At 41.0% G+C, this 16,566-nt stretch overlaps 1 protein-coding gene across 5 annotated transcripts; it reads left to right on the top strand.

Annotated features, from left to right (window-relative positions):
- Window positions 1-2,095: 2,095 nt before the first annotated feature.
- On the top strand, window positions 2,096-16,015 carry LOC121298151 (phosphatidate phosphatase LPIN2-like). Of its 5 annotated transcripts, XM_041225046.1 has the most exons (21): window positions 2,319-2,447; window positions 3,630-3,711; window positions 6,619-6,819; window positions 7,030-7,125; window positions 7,234-7,463; window positions 7,626-7,733; window positions 7,926-8,034; window positions 8,385-9,282; window positions 10,040-10,133; window positions 10,262-10,449; window positions 10,639-10,732; window positions 10,930-10,999; window positions 11,323-11,415; window positions 11,671-11,744; window positions 11,978-12,092; window positions 12,242-12,390; window positions 12,701-12,787; window positions 12,959-13,111; window positions 13,252-13,366; window positions 13,509-13,612; window positions 14,960-16,015. In XM_041225046.1, the coding sequence occupies exons 3-21, from the start codon at window positions 6,628-6,630 to the stop codon at window positions 15,102-15,104; spliced, it is 3,114 nt and encodes a 1,037-aa protein (XP_041080980.1). In that variant the 5' UTR covers window positions 2,319-2,447; window positions 3,630-3,711; window positions 6,619-6,627; the 3' UTR covers window positions 15,105-16,015. The 5 variants fall into 5 exon arrangements, with proteins under 5 accessions (XP_041080979.1, XP_041080977.1, XP_041080980.1 ...); XM_041225045.1 differs by lacking the exons at window positions 2,319-2,447; window positions 3,630-3,711 and adding an exon at window positions 2,096-2,143; XM_041225043.1 differs by lacking the exon at window positions 3,630-3,711 and having other exon boundaries at window positions 2,178-2,447.
- Window positions 16,016-16,566: the final 551 nt, after the last annotated feature.

Below are 16,566 nucleotides of genomic sequence, written 5' to 3'. Positions count from 1 at the left end.
ACTTCCAGTCAGAAACTTTAACTGTATGTATGCTTTTAGAAAATTCTAATCAGTGCCAATACGATCCGATCAATAAAACAAAGATTCTAGCCAAGCTGGGGAGACAGACCAAATAGGGCGAGAAAATTCAAGACAGAGATGCTTGGCAACACTTACAGTATGTAGCACTGGGGATAATAACACAGTGTCTATTCCAAAGATAATACTGTGATAATGCCTGCCCTGCTGTAACAGAAAATATGTTCTCCATGTGATCCAAGAGTTCATACGAATAGAGTGGGAGTATATCAAAAACAAATGCCTTTTTTTTTATTTGTCACTTTGATCAAATACGTTGGCAGGATTAATCAAAGATAACATTAATTTATTTAAATGGAAGTTCTATGTGCAAAATACATTTCATCATACAAAACTATAAGATATCAAACATTCTGTACCTGTATTATCACATATGTCAAAACCTTGCTTTATAAAACATTCCAATAAGTTGTTTTAGCCATGCTGTAGAATGAACCAAGAAAATGACCCCAGTCACGGTAAGAGGAACGTACAAACATGTGTGGTAAAACACAATGGAAAATGTGGTAAATTATAGCCACGCATGGCGATAGCCTGTTAAAACACAACCAATCACGATGAAAAGAAGGTGTGTGCAATAGCACAGTGCACCTAAACTGACACATATCGCTGCTGGGTTTGGAAATTAAAACCTCTCAGAGGTAAATCTCCACACTTTATGAGATGGATGTTGCTGCCACTTCATTAAGCTATCTTATAAAAGCCCTTCACTTTATTCAAATAGCTCCATTGACGAGGCGTGTCATTATGGGGTAACGACTAAATATAATGAAACATTTTTGAACACTGACAAATTGGAATATGCATGAAGGGTTTAAAATGCGCATTACAATGTGGAGAATTTGTGCACCGTAAATATTATGATGTTCATACCTTCTCATGATCGAACCTGTACCAAAATCTACAACATGAATTCATTTGCATTCTTTTGCAGTATTTGCTCTTTACCGTTTATGGATTCCTGTTCAAAATTAATTATTTTCAAGAAGCAATCATTTAAAAATAAATTAGGTCTCTCTTGAAGGATGAATTTATTACTGATTTCAGTTGTTTGGGCTTGTCTCTGTGTATCGCAATCTGGCATCCTGTCTGTGTGTGTGTGTGTGTGTGTGTGTGTGTGTGTATATACATGATCTCTAAAGAGTTCACTGCAGTGCTCAGGAACTACAGTTTGAGACACTTTTAACTGAAACTTCCCCACATCTGTTGTTCATATTCAACTGATGCAGTTCACCAGCAAAATCTGCAGCAGGCTGTCAGAAGCCCATCTCTGATAGGATGCATGCAGTGTTAATAACCTAAAAAAAAAAAAAAAAAAAAAATTCCAACTTCCAAAGGATACTACTGTAGTTGACAAGCAGACATTTCTCTAAAAGCCTGTGATGAGCCCCCTCTTGTGGCTGCTAAGAAACAATGCAGAATAACCAACAATACCTTATATACCAGACAAACATTTACAGGGCCACTTTGTGGCCAGCGTTACTTCATTGTTTCATAAAGATATTCACTTCAGTTTACAAAATGGAAATCCAGTAACATACACAAGTTAACTACCGTGTAATCATATACAGCTAGTAAATCCAAATCTTACTAAAAACTGGTCAGATCACTGACACGCTGTGAAACGTGTCAGAAACCATGGTGAACTGTTTGAGACCACGTTTTATTTATTTGATTTGAGCAATCCAATTTTCCATGTCATTGCAATGCACAAAATAATGCATTCTAATTATCAAAATTCATTATGCCAGTTCGGTCAAAAGTGCTCCCTCATAAGGCTTTAAAAAAAAAAAAAAATCTAATAAAAACGTTTTTTTGTTTTGTTTATTGTTTTTTGGGCCATGGTCCATCCAGCGTGGCTTTCTGTGTCAATGCGGGTCTGCGTTTACCATGTGATAATCCTGTGATTGGTCACACAGAGCACTGCAAGGATTTTCTGAATCGTTTTCCAGCTTGTGATTGGCTAATTATTTCATCACTTATTCCTATTTGCTTAGGCATGCTGAAACAGCGGAAGGTAAGTAGTGTCTGTACGCGTAAGCAACAGGAAGCAGTAGTCGAGTAGGTAGGTGACAGCGGTACCGTATTTTTGGTTTGCTTAATGTATTGTTATTATTATCATCATATTGTACTAATAATTCACATGTTATCGTATTGTTTTTAATTTCTGGGAGTGGTGCAAAGTGGTTGACGGAGGGTTAGGGTATTTGCCATTAACCTATACGGCTGCTTAACTTGACAATTGCTGTTGGTTTAGCTAATGCTGCCTTTACTGTATTAGCTGTAATACGGTTAATTCACCACGAAGTCTGTGAGGTGAAGTTAGAAGCGAATCCTTACTTTGAAATAAAAAACGAGACTTCGTACAGGTAAGGCACAGTGTGATTTTTTTTTGTCTGGTCATTGTTGACGATAGTACATGAGTTAAATAATTGCAAACTGGAAATCTGCTATAGTATGTGTAATCTTTGAAGGGAGTCTTCCCATCAAAGTTTAAAAATGGTCTAACATCAGCATGTTTGATGGACAGTTGATTGTTTTATGTTTCGTTAACTTTGCCTCTGTCTCTTAGGACATCAATTTAAGATGTTAATATCTTTTCAAACCCTTTCCACGAGAAACTGCCAAATATTAAACACTTAGAATATGCTAATTACACAGAAGCAAAACAGTAAATTGAAATGAACTTTACCCTTGCTAGCAAGCTGGCAATTTGGTGGTCTTGCTTGCTGTATTAGTGTCAGTCATTAGTTACTGTATGTAAGCATATGGGTGAAGATCCAATAATCTGGGGCCAAATGTAGGAATATTGTTAACCATGAAGGTTGATGAACCTATATCCTGTCCCTGTGCTAAGTCAGCAGTTATTCAGTGAGACAGTACTGTTTCTTTTATAAATACCAGCTTTTGTTCAATTGTTTTTGTTTAGTCAAAGACTGCTTACAATATGCATGCAGTAATTCACGTGTCTGTCCATGGTGGTATGATGAGTAGGGACCAACATGCACTAAACTACTATAGGACCACCTTTTGACTTCTTACAGCTTAAAGACACACACACACACACACACACACACACAGGCATGCTTTGAATCTGGTGGCTGTTGGTCAAGGGGAGGGGGAGGATGATATGCACAATAGCTACCCCTAACGTTTAGACCTGTTAAGAGTATCATCCTATCTATGTGTCACATTCCACAGATGTTTGTAAGATTAATGGTGTTAGTGTAACAACACACCAAAAAATGTGTTAAGTGCCTTATACGCTAAGACTCTAGTATCGCATAAGGACATGTGTATGTGTAGTATCGCATAAGGACAATTATAATGGATCATATCACAAAAACACACAGAAAAGACAGTCAAAAATGTGTTTCTTTGTCCAGCACTATGTTATCAACCTGCAACAATGGGACAAATCAATAGGAAATGTTACCATTTAACTAATTTTGACCTGGTTGTCTGTCTAGAACAAAGCTACAACAATAGCTGCAATAATTAATTTGCAAAGCCTTCTGAATCTACTTTTTTTTTTTTTTTTAACACAATAGTAACATTGCAGAAGTTTTTAAGGGAGCAGTTTTCAGGATCAGATACAGTTTTGTGCAGGTCTACAGTGTGGATGCAGTGGAGGTAAGCGTTAAGTTAATGCAGCTTCCTAGAAAATGTCTGTATTTGCTTTGCTTCTGTCGTTCCATCTCTCTGTGTACAAGCTGACTCCGTTTATTTAGGGTTTTGCTGCTGGTCTCTGAAAGTGCTGCCCACTGCAGATCCTTTAAATTCTGAATCTGTAAAAAAACAAACAAAAAAATCCTGACTGAGCAAACCGTGAACAATTGGTGCATCCCAGCTGTTTTCTAAATAGTTATTTTTTATTTTTATATATCTTCTAGAAATTCTCTTGCACTGCCTGTGTAGTCAGTGTACAGTGCTGGACCTCTCCATTTGGTATTCAGTACTGCACATATAGATCACACTCCCCAGTCCCCTTGTTAATGAGAGACACATGGACTGCACATAGTGTTGGGTTACAGGGCTCTTTAAAACCTGCATTGGACTGCTGTGTAAAAGAGCTGCTGATCCATTTAGAAAGTGCTGGCTTGCAAGCTGTGGAATTGTCATGTGCACTGCTAGAGAAAGTGTGTGTGTGTGCATATGAGAGACAGGCACAAAAAGAGAGTGAGTGAGAACGTACCAGGCCTCTCTCGCAGTACAGCCAGGGCTTTTCGACAGCAAGGCAGACAGAGAGGGGCTGAAGGACAGTAAGGAAAGGGGACAAGGCTTTAGATTTGGGGAGCAGCGAGACTGGATGGGACTGTCGGAGTGAGAGTGACCGAGAGGAGGCAAGGAGGGAGTGAGAGGAAAGTGTGGGGGAAGTGAGAAGTAGGATAAGAAAGATTGAGGGGTTCAGTCAGGGAGAGCTGGAGTTGATGCACACTCTTTACTGAGGGGACTTCAGGAGTCGGGGCCTATTTGCACTGTAGAGTGCTATAGTGGGGGATGCTGGGATCGCTGGTGTGCAATGGATGCTGGGGGGTCCAGAGGACATAGCCTTGCAGGGAGGGGGGCCCTCCATCCTTCAGTCTGGGTAAGCAGAGAAACTAGGGTGTCTAACTCAGCTCATTAAAACTATAAGAGTTATGATTTTTTTTGTAAACATTTTTGACAATGGCACTGGTGACAGTTATGCAATATGTGGGTTTCCTTACAAGGGACTGTGGTGAAGAAAACACGAATGATCACTCCCAATTGAGCCAAACCGTATGGGTGTTTTGTAATATGAACTAGTGTCCACTGTGGGCTGAATTAAGATATCCCCACTTGTTTTACTGGCCCACAGTGGTGAAAAGCACATTCATTAACATACTGGGCTCCCTAGAACCATTCAATTAAAGACGACAGGCATGTATTCTCTCGTTATTCAACAGATAATACTGAGTCATTAACAGATTAACTCACGTTGCTACAGCATTCTTTGAAAACTGGAATTTCTTCTGTTATGAAGTATACTGTACAGTAGATTGTGTGCAGTGGGATTGCATGTGCTTTGAATGTTGGACATTGTAGTCCAAACAGAGGCAATTAATGCATTCTAATTTGTATTTTGAGCACACACAGAGAAATGCTGAAAGCCGTTTTGTATGTGTTTATTATTGAGCTCCCCTGATTGGTGCTATATAATTAGGATTAGAAATATAATATGACTGGCCAGGGACATGTTGTCTAGCAGCTGCAGGAATCAGGAGTTTGTCCTCCAGCTTCACTCGCCCCTTTGCTTTTGGCAGCTCCAGTTTCAACAGGCTGACTCTCAGGAATGGTGAAGGTGATGTAAAATGAAGTATCCAGGGAGCTCACCGTTTTCCTCTTAGTAATCATTAGATTAAAACGTGACAACTTCAGAAGACTACTACTACTGAACAGTGCAGCAATCCTCACAAATCCAACCACCTGCTTCTTTACTTGTTTCGCTTTGAATGGCACGTGATCTTTATCATTGAACCTCACTGGACTGGCAGCACTGCATTTCTGTGGATCGAATAACTGTTTCCTGCCGCACTAGATCAGAAACTTGCAGTGTCAGTGTGCTGAATCGTTGTCCATCAGGCCCTGCTGATTGGTTGTAAACTGTAGATAATTATTAGACCTTGGTCTCTGATAGAGTGAGTAATAGCATTCCTGTAGTGTTTTGTTAGACTGGTTCCAAAGAGTAAAGCCGCTGTGCAGGTAAGTGTAACACACCAGGGCAGCCTGAAAACACCAGGGAATCCATTTCACAGCAAGTATGGGTCTAGGTTCATTTCTGTGGCACTAAGTACAGTTTAAATTGAACATTTTTAAAGGAGTGATTTTTGAAGTTTTAGGTTAAACATTGGTTTGTTAATGTGTTAAAGCAAGGCAAAATTAATTGATCAAATTAATCCATGAAGCAGTTTTTAATAAAACATTTCTTTAAAAAAAAATGTTTGTAGGGCTATAGATTGCATTGTTTCTTTATCTGTTATTTTTATGTGTAGATACAAGTAGATATACTGTACTGTCTTTTCCATTTCAAACAGTTGCTGTCTCTGTCAGTCTGTTTTTTGTTTTTTATTTTCTTTTAGCATTTTCTGTTCTTGCTAATGATACAGCCCTTCTGTATATTTCAATGTTTTATCCACGTTCCCTGGATCATTAATCCACACTGCACCAGTGAAATGACTTTAAGGCAGGTGGTTTCAAGTATTAAAACAAATGAATGTGTTTAGAAATACATTTGAAGCTGTGAGAATTTCATAAGCGTCTAGGGCTGTTCGCTAAGGCTATATCAGATTAGGCTGCTATAATATATAGTTAGTCCAAAAAGTAGTTTTTCAGTGTCATAGTTTCCCAGTTAATGAAATGGTGAATATTATACAACAGCCACTGGACCAGATAATAGTAACTCCTGCAATTTACTGATTTATTTATTTGATCTGTTTTCTCCCTTTCCCTCCATCTCCTGTTTTCCCTCGCTGTCGTATGAGAGCGTGATTGATTTTCCATGTTTCGCCCTTCCTGCAGTCCCAGACGATGAACTATGTGGGGCAGCTAGCGGAGACGGTGTTCGTCACTGTGAAGGAGCTCTATAAGGGTCTGAACCCAGCGACGCTGACCGGGGGCATCGATGTCATCGTGGTGCGGCAGCCCGATGGCTCTCTGCAGTGCTCCCCCTTCCATGTGCGATTCGGCAAGCTGGGTGTGCTGAGGTCCCGCGAGAAAGTGGTGAGTGAGAAACAGTGCAAACACAGTGTTGAGCTCCTGAGAGAAAATGAGACGGACCGCACTCAGGTGCAGGCTAATTTGCTTTATCATCCACAATGTCCTATCAGTTGATTGCATTCATTGATGTTGGTGTCTGTAGCAATGCCATGTCCTCGTAGCCTCTCCGTCCCTATCTCTATCTCTCTCTCAAGCTGTCTTTCTCACCGGCAGGTGGACATAGAGATCAATGGGGAGCAGGTGGAACTTCACATGAAGCTGGGAGATAACGGGGAGGCTTTCTTTGTGGAAGAGAATGAGGATCACAAGGTCTGTAATAACTGATACAGTGATTTGGAATGATTGATTGATAAAAAGGTGTCCTGTTCGGATTACCCTGCTTCTTGGGTATAAACATGCTACCTCTCCCCTCCCCAGGAGCGGGTCCCTGCGCACCTGTGCACCTCACCTATCCCATTGGAGGGTCTGGAGGGGTGTGAGGCGGCAGAGTCGCCCCCGATCACTGGCTCCCGCAGGAAGAAGCGCCGGCGGAAACGCACACGCTCCGAAACCCCCTGGAGAGAGGAGGGAGGGTCCTCTGATGATGAACGGGAGCTCCAAGCGAGTGAGGGGCTGGGGGAGGATGCCGTGCCATTCGTGCCAACCAGGTAAGCGCTTTCATGTTGCAGCCAAGTAAAGACTTGCACACATGGTAGTCATGTAAAGACTGGCACACATGGCTACCAAGTATAAATGCATTTTGAACCTGTGCATTTATGTACTTTTTAATTTTTTTTTTTCTAAACTAAAAATTTGTCCTTGTTTTACAGTTCTTCTGTCTACTATTCATTTGTGGAGGACACCATTGAAGATCTGGGGAGCACACATTCCCATGATATTCACCCCTATTCGGATGGGGAGTGGTCACCTCCAGAAAGGTGAGAGCGTTGCTTAGCACATGATTCCCTCTGGTGTACTTCTAACCTCGGCTTTAGTGGCTGAACATTCAGGCCCAGCTTTGAGCAGCTCAGGCTCTAATAAAAACTGCACAGCTGCACCTTGTAGTTTCAATGCAGGTACAGTAGCAGTAGACAGCACTTTCTAGAGGTATGTGTTTTGTGTTGTTGCAGTGTTTTCATGAGCCGGCCTTCCTCCCCAAAGAGTGATTCCGAGCTGCTGATTAAACCTCCTGAATCGACAGGGCCCCAGATGCAGTGGGCCTGGGGAGGCTTCCCAAAGGTAGGGAACCAAATGTATTGTAACACAGAATCTGTGTAGGTACTTTTAGTCCACTACTACACTTAAGATAGAGTTACTCACAACAACTACACAGAGCAAAGTTACTAGACACTAGAATGTTTTTTTTTTTTTTTTACACAGTACAACTGTGCACTCAAACAAGTAACTACTGCTACTTCTGTTTGTTAAATACATATATTTTTCGATAGAGATATTGATACTATTTTAGATATCCAAAGGGTATAGCTGCAGTTAATTAGTGTTAAGAGTAAAGACTGGACTAAAATAATCTGATTTACTTTTTCTTTCTTCACCCTTCCACACACACACTTTCTTTCCCCTGCTTTCAGGTTAGAACGAGTGAGAGAGCACAAGCAGAGGCTTCACAAAGCTCCCCTACTGTCCAGCCTTCAGGAAGCACCCACTTCCGAGCAATCTATCGCCAGGACTCTATTGAGCTTGACATGCCGGAAGAGTCCTCGTTCCAAAGTGGCAGTGTGACTCTGCTAAGACCAGAACCGCGGGAGCAAGTGGCAGGGCCCAGCACTTTAGATAAAAGGCTAACCAGTGTACAACCAAGCACAATCACAGTCCCAGCTTTAGAACACAGCACAGGAACAGAACTGGAACAAATCCTGCCTGCAACAGAACCCAGTCCAGACACAGTCCATGTACTAACCAGACCTGGAACAGAACCCAGCCCAGACGTAGTCCATGTACTAACTGAACCTGGAACAGAATCCAGCACAGACACCGCCCCAGTGCAAACACAACCAGAACAAAGATTAGGGGTCACACCACTTGCACAAACACAAGCATGGGTTGGAGGGGAAAACTCACTGGAATCAACACAAACACAACTACGGCAAGCCCTCCAGATTGGAGCCGACACTCCTGCAGAACCGGCTCCAGAAACAAGAACCGGACCGTCTCCTCCCCCATCCGACATCAGAATTGAAGTGCTACCCTCCAGTGGGCCTTGCCCCAGGGCTGGAACTGAGACAGTGGATGGGTTGGAGCAGAATCTTGAACATATAGTGCCAGGAACACTTGAGGGTGCTGCTAAAGGGGATGTGGAGGCTGAAGAGGACAAAGGGGTCCCAGAGAGGACAGCAGAGGTCCCTGAAAGCTCTGAAGCCACAGCAAGTGTGAAAGTCAGTTCAGAGGTTGAGGAGAGTACAAAAGCTGAAGCACAGCTGGCTGCTGCAGACATGGCTGTGAAAACCGAACCCCTGGCGAAAAAGAAAAGTATGTAACAAGAGTGCACTGACTTCTATTGGACTGATCACTTAATATTGAGGAGAAACATGCTGTACCATCCCTGTGTAGCAAATTTTACAAAAGTGGTTCAAGTTCTGTAAGGGATAAACGATGACATATTGGAGAGCCTTCCGAGTGACATATCCAGTAAAGGCGCTCTGCCCGGAGTGCAGGATGCGCCCTTTAGCTTGGAGATCGCCAATTCAAATCTAGGCTATGCCACTGCCGACCGTGGCTGGGAGTTCCCAATTGGCCAAGCGCTGCCCGGGTGGGGAGGGTTTAGGTCGGCTGGGGAGTCCTTCGTTCACTGCACACCAGTGACTCCTGTGGCTGGCTGAGCGTCTGCAGGCCTGCCTGTGTGCAATTCATAACTGTGTGGTCCTCCGATGCTGTAGTTCTGTAATGGCTTCACGGCGGGCTTGCAGTGTGAAAAAAAGCAGATTGGCGACAGCAAACCAATGACGTGTGGAATAGAAATAATACTCTGTTTTAAGTGAGCTGTTTCCCACTTAAAACATTTGTAACAGTTGATATTCATCCAAAATATAGGATTTTAAGTACGTGATTTGGAAATCAGTAAAACAAACATACAGGTATGCTAGTCATTTAACAAAAAAAAGAAAAAAATAACCATAACCTTATATTGTAATGTTGGCATGAGTTTTGTAGTGAAAATGAGTGAAGTAGAGAAAGGTGTGGATTATTAAATCCAGTTTGGCAGCACTAAAGTCTTTGTTTGATACAGGTAAACGGAGCCAGCACCTGGGCCCTTCTGACATCTATCTGGATGACCTTACCAACCTTGACCCGGAGGTTGCTGCTCTCTACTTCCCCAAAAGGTAGTTTGCTAACCCAGGGCTCCTTAGCAGTGCCCTGGTCATGTCTGCCCCCGCCCGTTATTTAATTGTGTGCATTACGTGAGTATCCTCAATTGACATGACTAGAATACAAATGTGTATTCCTGCAGTGACGTGGAGACGAGCTCGCGGCCAGAGGCTGAGCCAGGCTCACAGTCTGGTAACCAGTCACCTCAGTCAGTGGGCAGTGGCGCCATGGACAGCGGGACAGACTACTTGTCGGATTCTCCGGGAGACCTGGCTGAAGTCACCATATCCCTGTGCGGCCAGCTGGGGGATGTCAGCCAGATCAGCAAAGGTGGGAAGGGCTGCATAGGTCAAATTCAAACACAAAAAAACAAACTCGCACAGTGAAAAAGTAACTTTGCGAATTGTGTAATTAAACTTTCATAAACAGTGCTCACTATTTTGAAGTGATCTTGCAATAAGCATGTTACTGACATGCCCTGTGTGTTTTAATGTTGCTTTAATTCTTTTTCACTTTCAGAGAAATTCATGGAGCACGTGATCAGCTTCCAGGCCTTTGCCTCCAATCCAGGAATCATTGAGGACCCCAATCTAGTGATCTGCATCAATTCCAAGTGAGCATGCTTTTTGTATTTGGAGCACCAGTTTGCAGTGTTTGCATCCAGCTGGAGACCTTGATTTTCAAATTCCATTGCATTTGAGGGCTCTTTCTAGACAGAACCTTCACCAAACCACCAGACACTGTAGATGGAACTAGATAACTAACGTTTTTTATTTACAAGCTGGCTGGTACATGTTTTTTTTTTTTTAGGTATTACAACTGGGCTGTTGCTGCTCCCATCATCCTTTCAATGCAAGCATTCCAAAAGAATTTACCAAAGGTACTCTGTCAGAATATATGTCTATATATAGATAGATAGATTTCCAAATGGAAGTACTAAAATGCATAAAGCATCACTGTCTAAGTAAGCAAAGAATTTGCGTAAAGAATTTCCAAATATATTTTTAGAAATTTTTCATTCAAGCAGTTTGCAATTGGTCAGGGTTTTTTTTTTTTTTTTTTTATTACTACATGTCACTTTACTTTCATTTGTTTAGTTTTCATGATTTTAAATTAAATCACAAGAAATTGTTGGAACGTTTTTGAAGTAGCAATTTGCAGTGTGTTCTGTCCCACAGTGACAATGCCTCTCTCTGTGTTCAGAGCTCTGTGGAGCAGCTGATGAAGGACAAAATGCCAAAGAAATCCGGGAGGTGGTGGTTCTCATGGAGACGTAGAAATCTTGAAACTAAAGAGGTGCAGTATCGCTAACTACAAGACAAGCGCTTGGCATTGCAAGCACACAGAGTGGCAAAGAAGTAGTTTAATATCTACATATCTATTAGTAATGACAACTTTTACCAACCTTTGATCAAATATAATGCTTGTAAAGCAATTTGCATTCTGCTGTCATGTAAACCGAATGTCTTGAGTATCACTGTACAATACACCTAGAGATGTAGATGGAGAGGCAGATGCGAGACCAAATTAAGGAACGGATTTCCTTTTCAGGCTAAAACAAGTGAAGAAAAATCAGAGGGGCAGAACAAGACAGAGGCACCTGATCACGTCCCCTCCACTTCAACGTGAGCTTCATTCATTATTTTTATACCTTCGTTTGTTTTGGGTTTCTTTCATGCTTTTTATTTTTTTTTTATTGCTCTGAATCTGTGTTCCTTTGACTGATTTTACAGCATGAATATGCTCTTGCCGTTCTAAAATAAATCTAGATAAATCAATCCTCTGTATTAGCCATTTTTTAAGCTACTTTAATTATTTTCGGAGAAAAGTTTAACTTGGCTTCTTTCATTTCCTCTAGGCACACAGGCAGTAATACTACAAGTGATGACGACTCGCAGACAGAGAGTCTCTCTACAGAACAGTGCCTTAACCAGATGTACCGCAAGTCTCTCCGCCTCACCTCCGAGCAGATAGTAAGTACATGTGATCCTGCAGGCACTCCTGGAGTGCTGAGATGAGTACTCATTGATGAGGGGCAGGGTGACAGTGAGTTTCCAGTGTACCCTCTGCACAGTGTGCAGTGAGGTGGGCTGATCACTAGCTCTTTAATCTCAATGTTTAGGAACGGCTCAACCTGCGGGAGGGGGCCAATGAGATTGTGTTCAGCGTGACAACACAGTACCAAGGGACCTGCCGCTGCGAGGCCGCCATCTACCTGTGGAACTGGGACGACAGGATCGTCATTTCAGACATCGATGGCACCATCACCAAGTGAGCCATTTGGAAAATGACATTTGTGTCTTGAGCAATGCACTGCAGGCCTTGCATGATGGACAAAGGGGAAAAAAACAAAAAGCACACAACATAATCCGAAGGTGTTTAAATCACAGATGCTTTGGAATAATCAATGGCTGATCTTAAACACATCCTGCATGCATGTGGTGTTATTCATACCATGTTGCTCACATGGTTGGCAAGCATTGTAGAAATATCAGTGATTCAGAAGTCATTCATTAATTCATTATTGCTACTAATGTGTTTCAATAGCACTGTGTATGAAGTGCACTTATCTCTTTTTCAGATCTGATGCACTGGGACACATCCTGCCTCAACTGGGGAAAGACTGGACTCACCAAGGGATTGCAAAACTGTACCACAAAATACACCAGTCAGTGTCTTACTCTATCATATCATTACCATCCTTACCAATCCATATCATGTCCAAACTAGTCTTCTTTGCCCCCCAAAACTGTTGGCAGTTGTATTTGTAGCTAGTCTGTCACTGTGTTTAACCTATTGAGGTTTCTTGGACAGCAGTTTTAGCTTCTCATGTTTTCAGAAATGGCTACAAGTTCCTGTACTGCTCTGCGCGAGCGATTGGGATGGCTGACATCACCAAGGGGTACCTGCAGTGGGTCAACGACAGGGGGACAGTTCTCCCTAAAGGCCCGGTGCTACTCGCACCAAGCAGCCTCTTCTCAGCCCTGCACAGGTATTTACGCATCCTGTGTGTTTGTTATTCTGACACATCTTGCTTCATATACTTGTTCTTGCACATATCCATACGCTCCATTTTTACGCTCCATTATCCCAGATGTGCCGCTCCCATGTGTGTCTCTCTGTGTTTGCTAGGGAGGTGATTGAGAAGAAACCCGAGGTGTTTAAGATTGCCTGTCTGACTGACATCAGAAACCTCTTCAGCCCAATGCGGCAGCCCTTCTATGCTGCCTTTGGAAACAGAGTTAACGTAAGGAGAAATTCTATTGTTATCTGGGGGTCAGTAAACCTTTCTGGATTTACTCTGTTTCACACTGTCTCTTTTAATTAGTATGAGAGATTTGGGGTTTTATGGAAACAGCATTCAAGTAGCATGTTTTGTATCCTTGCAGGATGTTTACGCCTACAAACAAGTAGGAGTGCCAGAGTACCGAATCTTCACAGTCAACCCCAAAGGAGAACTCATCCAAGAAAAAACCAAGGGCAACAAATCTTCGTAAGGACCCTCCTCCTCCTAATAATAATAATAATAATAATAATAATAATAATAATAGTAGTCGTTCGGTTTGTATTTCAGGTAGATCTCAGACTGTCAACAGTGCAATGTGTAAAACTGTTAATGTGCCAGAGTTTTCTTTTGACTAGGAGATCAATGATGCTTATTCTGAAATGTTTTGATTTACGTTGCTGAACTGAAACACTTTAAACCTTTTGGGTCAATTGCAACGAGCTTGCAGAGTTAGTACGGAGCTGCGAACTAACTTGATACCAATTGCAACGAAAAAAGAAGCAGAACAAAATTGGGGACTAGCTGATCTCCAGCTTTAGTATGATACTAAGGACTGTGGTTTGTTTTGGTGCGCTTCCAAACAGGAACTGAAGAGGTCCGGGGTTCAAAATCTGAGCTATTGTTACAAATTTTAAAAGTGTGGTTTTTCGTAAAGGTTTTTTTTTTTTTTTTTAAATCAAAATGAGAAATCGTAATTAATCCTTTCAACTGTAATTGTAATATTTTGCTGTTAGATCATTTTTTCGCTGTGGAAGCGATTTGATCAGTGTGGGGGTATCGTTTTCCATATTGTTATAATGTCACGAAACTCATTCCAGCGCTACACGAATATATTGCAATGACATCCCTTATATATAAAAAATATATATACAAGTAAATATGTCTTTATGTAAAATACAGGTACGTGGATTTGTGATTATGAATTGTTCAATTACAAAAGTTGTCAATACATTTTGGGATTTTTCACATTTGTTCCACTTAGTACGGGACTATAAATCGTTAGTTTATAGAAAGGGTTAGACTAGCTTAGTCTTGTACTTCGTATCCTCTAGAGGGTAGCAGCAGTTATGTTTGGGTTCTTTGCAATTGCAAAGAATTAGACAGTATATGTTTGAGTCATGCTAAATTCACATGAATTTTATGTGAGTTTGATGGGATTGACTAGGCAACGCATTTGAATAACAAATACTTTGGTGTTTCTAGCCCTGAAGATAATGTAACCCTTCCATGCATGAAATTGATAGTAGCTGAAAAAAGTCATTTTGGAAACATAGTAAATATTTGCATCTGAGGCTGTCATGCATTTGTGTCTCCCATATGTCCCCATGTAATGAAGAGTTTTTATCTGTCCCCACATGCATGAAAGGGTTAAAAATAAGAATGCATTGAAATTCAAATCTATATTTGTTTGAAAGTGTAACCCATTTGAGACAAAAGGTTTTGCCGTGTACAGTACATTGCACAATTAAATCGTCAATTTGAAATGCATAATGTATTCAAATTAATAAAACCAAAACCATTTCCTTCCACTCACTGTGCAGTTTCTTGTTTCAGGTACCTTCGTCTGAGCGAGCTGGTCGAGCATGTCTTCCCTCTGCTCACACAGGGTCGCAGTTCATCGTTTGACTGCCCAGAGTTCAGCCACTTCTCTTTTTGGAGAGATCCTGTCCTCCCCCTGGATCTGGGGGAGCTGCAGTAACCTCCTGCCTGCCTGTCCACACCTGGAATCAATCCTTTAATTTCACTAACTTTCAATTTTGAAGAAAGACCAAAGATCGCAAATACAGAAAGCAGGGTTTTCCTGGTTTCAGGAAAAAATAAACACTGAACAGACTCTTCCAGTACATGATAGAAAAGCCTTCACCTGACTAGCACTTTCAATTCAATGCATAGTCTGTTTTTTTTTTTGTTTTTTTTTAAGAAACATCCAATACCTTATATAAATCATTTCAAAATGTACATTGTGGACTGATGCAGCTGTGGGCAAAAGTCAACCAGTTATCTATTGAAATTCTGTATAGTTGATTACCATCAGCAATGGACTTCTGTTTCTGAGGGGTTATCATCTGTATGGATTGTAAGGCAGGGTTTTTCAGCTGGAAACTGTTTAGAAAATAAAAATAAATAAATAAAAAAAAAAGGCCATCGTTGTAAAACAACATTTTAAGTTTTAATTTTGATTAGTTTCCATTTAGTTTTGGTCCTGTAAGCTATTAGTTACAGCTGAATGTGATGCACTGCAACAACTGCTGGGTGACAGAATTCTAGCCAAAAGCAGCGAGGAACGAATACCAACCTTTTATTGAAATGAATAATAGAAACTGATAATTTAACATGATTTTATTGAATGTTTATGTTGTGCATATTCTCCATCTTAATTTGTTTCATGTACTTGACAGTGTATTGTGAATATGTAAGACTGGAGTTATCAAACACTACTTTTGAAAGAAAGAGCTTGTCCTGTTGAGTTGTTTGGTTTAGTTAACAGGAGTGATCAGGGATAGTAATCAAACCAAGTATTCTTGCTATGAAGGATAACATATATGATACGTGCAAAGTAAGGTTTTGGTGTAAGAACAAGTGTTAAATGAATAAAAAAACATCTCAGTATGGCATGATTTTGTTTATTTTTTTGCGGTAGGGATTTTGCAAGAGTCCCAGGCTTCTCCCCCTCTTTGTGGTTTTAGTTTTTTGCATGATCTGGACAACCCCTTGATCAGGGCTCTAGGGAACAAGGAACAAAATGCACTTTTTTTTTTTTTTTTTTTTTACTGGATCTTAGTCCATAATAAAATAACATGATTTCACCAACTAAAGAGAATAACATCTGAGGATAAGAGTAGTTTTTATTTTCGCATTTAATGTCATTTCAGTGTACTTCCTCTGTGTTCATCATAAGTAGTTGACTAGAATCCATTGCAATAGATTTGAATAGAAGAAAAAATAAAAGCACCAAGGTGAGTTTGCATGTTTCCCTCTGCCTATCGCAGATAAGCATGCTGTTTTTGTAACAGTTTTCCTTTGCAGTGAAATAGTTCTAAAAACCCTGCTAATGCATTAAAACATACAAAAGATAAAAACTACAATGATACAATACAGGGGACAGCAGGGGGCTGGGGCCTCGCGTCTAGCCTCTCCCACTCCCTTCTATTTCATAATGA

Source organism: Polyodon spathula, chromosome 23, assembly GCF_017654505.1.
Source record: "Polyodon spathula isolate WHYD16114869_AA chromosome 23, ASM1765450v1, whole genome shotgun sequence".
Lineage (NCBI taxonomy): Eukaryota > Metazoa > Chordata > Actinopteri > Acipenseriformes > Polyodontidae > Polyodon > Polyodon spathula.
This window is presented reverse-complemented; position numbering and strand designations above follow the sequence as displayed.

What these genes read in the sequence shown, in the direction of transcription:
- LOC121298151 (XM_041225042.1), top strand. Translation starts at nt 4,601, where the DNA reads ATGGATGCTGGGGGGTCCAGAGGACATAGCCTTGCAGGGAGGGGGGCC. An exon ending in CACGTCCCCTCCACTTCAAC is followed by an intron (nt 11,745 to 11,977) that starts GTGAGCTTCATT and finishes CATTTCCTCTAG; the next exon opens with GCACACAGGCAGTAATACTA. An exon ending in CTCTTCTCAGCCCTGCACAG is followed by an intron (nt 13,112 to 13,251) that starts GTATTTACGCAT and finishes TGTGTTTGCTAG; the next exon opens with GGAGGTGATTGAGAAGAAAC.